Genomic DNA, 2583 nt, shown 5'->3' with positions numbered 1-2583 from the left:
TTTTTTTTTTTTTTTTTTTTTTGCACCACTAGGGTTGAACCCAAGGCCTTCCCACTGAGCTACATTCCCAGCTCTTACTATTTTTTATTTTGAGATGGGGTCTTGCTAAGTGGAACTTGTGATCCTCCTGCCTCAGGCTCCCAAGTGCTGCGAATGCAGACATGATGTCAACCCTACTTGCTAGATAGCCCCAACCTCTGCAGAATGCCCTCTGCACCTTTTTCTCGGGGTCACCCTGAGTAAGCTGCTGGCCTAACAAGTCAGCCTACAAAACTGCCACCAGCACCAGGACAGGGAGAGGGTGTGACAAGTGGCTGCAGACTGACCCAAGGGAGAGGGTGTGACAAGTGGCTGCAGACTGACCCAAGGTCTTGGTCAGTGGAACTGCTCCAGCCCCTAGCCTCAGGCCACGCGCCGTACCCCAAAGCAGCACCCCTGAGGCCACCTGGCCCTGCAGGGCCCCTCACCTGACTGGACAGTGAACCACTTGAGCGCTGAGCCCACCTCCACTACGCAGCCGCCCCCGGACACCCAGGCCCAGAGTGGGGGTTCATCTGCCCCATAAGGCTCGTCCAGGCCCAGTGGAAAGAGTCCCAGGGAGGAGAGGCCTGTGGTTTCAGCAAAGTCTGCAGCGGAGTGGCTGGGCACCTTCCTGGGCTCCTTTAGGTCAATGTTGGTCCAGGGCAGCTCAGCAGGCATGGAGGCTGGTATAGGGTGCTCACTAGTGACAGAGGCCTGGGCAGTCTCCCCTCCACCCTCAGCGGGACAGGTGTCCTCCGAAGCATACTCTGTAGACCCCTCAGTCTCAGGGCCCAAGGCTGAGCTTCCCTTGGGGTCCCTGGAATTGTCTGAAGGCTCGTTAGGGGCAGACTGCTCAGGCGCAGGTTTCTCAGCTTCTGAGGCTGCATCAGTATCGCTGGGCACAGACTCACTGCCGCCCTTCACCTCGTCACCAAAGAAGCAGCCAGCACTGGGGATAGAACAAGGCAGACATCAGTTCTTCCTGGGGGATACACGTGGCTGCTATGACTGCTCCTCTGTACAGGTGGGTATGTACTTCCCAGGGTCCAAACATTCAGGCCACACCCCAGACCATCATAGCAACGCATCTGGGTACGGGGATCTGGAACTCATTTTTGTTTTTGTGGTACTGGGGATTAAACCCAGGGCCTTTGCACTGAGTCACATCACCAGCATTCTTTTTATTTATTTTCTGAGATAAGAGTCTTGCTAAGTCACTATGTTCCCCAGACAGTGTTCAAACTTTTGATCCTCCTGCTTCTGCCTCCAAGAGTAAGGGGATTACAGGTATGTCACACCATGTCTGGGTCTCATCTGGAATTCTTTTGTTGTTTGTTCCCCTGTAACAGGAAATCAAACTCTGGACTGAACTCAGGACCTTGCCCTTACCAGGCATGCATGGTGCCACTGAGCTAAATCCCCGGCCCCTGATCTGGAATTCTTTATTGTGATAAAATAATAAACTTGACCATTTATACCATCTGAAAGCATACACCTCAGCCTAAACCATTTAGCAAGATTCTGCCTCAAAATAAAAATAAATAAATAAAAAAGACTGGGGAATCAGCTTAGTGCTACAAAATATTCAAAACACTTATGTGAATCAAAGGATACTATCAAGAGAATGAAAAGATAACTCATACAATGGGGAGATATCTACAAATCACAAGGTAAGAACCTCACCTCTCAAATATATTTAAAAATATATTTCGTACACTGGCCTACTCCTACATGGTTTTCATAACCCCCGAGCTGGCGCTCCCATCCTCTTCCTCTGCCCACCCTACTCTTCTAGAGAACACTGATTTACTTTCTGTCACTATGGATTTGCCTATTCTGGACATTTCATATAAATAGAATCATGGAACCAGTGTGTGGCCTTCCATGTCTGGCTTCTTTCACTTAGCATAAGAGTTTTTTCTGTTTTACTTTAAGACAGGGTCTTGCTACATAGCCCAGGCTGGCTTTGGGCTTGTATTCTCCTGCCTTGGCCTCTCAAGTCCTGGGAGTACAGGCAAGTGATACAATGTGTTACTTAGCATAGTTTTAAGAATTTATCTACATCATAGTGTACATTAGTATTTCATTCCTTCCATTGACAAATATTTGGGCCGGGGATTTGGCCCAGTGGTTCTGCTGCCTCACAAGCGCAAGGGCCCAAGTTTGATCCCTGGTACCAAAAAAAAAAAAAAATCTACGGGCTAACATTGGCAAATATTTTATTTTTACCAACCTTTAAATTGTTTTCCCTAATGGCTACACGATTTTACACTCTCACCTGCAATGTGCCAGGGCTCTCACTGCTACAAACCCTCGTCGGCACCTGTCTTTCTTCTGAGTCACAGCTCTTCTGGCAGGCAAGACACGGTCTCCAATTGAGGTTTTGATTTACATTTCCCAAATGACTAATGATGCTGAACATCTTTGCATGTGCTTGTGGGTTTCTGTATATCGGCAAAGAAATATCTATCCATGCCCTAACCCTGAGTTGTACGCTAGCCCGCCCTTTTGGTTGTTCAAAGATTTTTTTTTTTTTTTTTTTTTTTTTGTTCGGGTTTTACC

At 48.0% G+C, this 2583-nt stretch overlaps 1 protein-coding gene across 3 annotated transcripts in view; it reads right to left on the bottom strand.

The window, feature by feature from the left end:
• The window catches only part of Tecpr1 (tectonin beta-propeller repeat containing 1), a 29518-nt gene that overhangs the window by 14023 nt on the left and 12912 nt on the right, over positions 1–2583 (bottom strand). For all 3 annotated transcript variants that reach the window (XR_784016.3, XM_010642746.3, XM_010642747.3), the window contains exon 10: positions 468–970. Coding sequence is in view for 2 of the 3 variants with exons in the window: in XM_010642746.3 (XP_010641048.1) it covers positions 468–970 (503 nt within the window). In the remaining variant the exon portion in view is untranslated. The remainder of the gene's footprint in view (positions 1–467; positions 971–2583) is intronic.

The sequence above is a fragment of the Fukomys damarensis genome, unplaced genomic scaffold, assembly GCF_012274545.1.
Source record: "Fukomys damarensis isolate Sample0158 unplaced genomic scaffold, DMR_v1.0_HiC HiC_scaffold_17, whole genome shotgun sequence".
Taxonomy (NCBI): Eukaryota; Metazoa; Chordata; class Mammalia; order Rodentia; family Bathyergidae; genus Fukomys; species Fukomys damarensis.
This window is presented reverse-complemented; position numbering and strand designations above follow the sequence as displayed.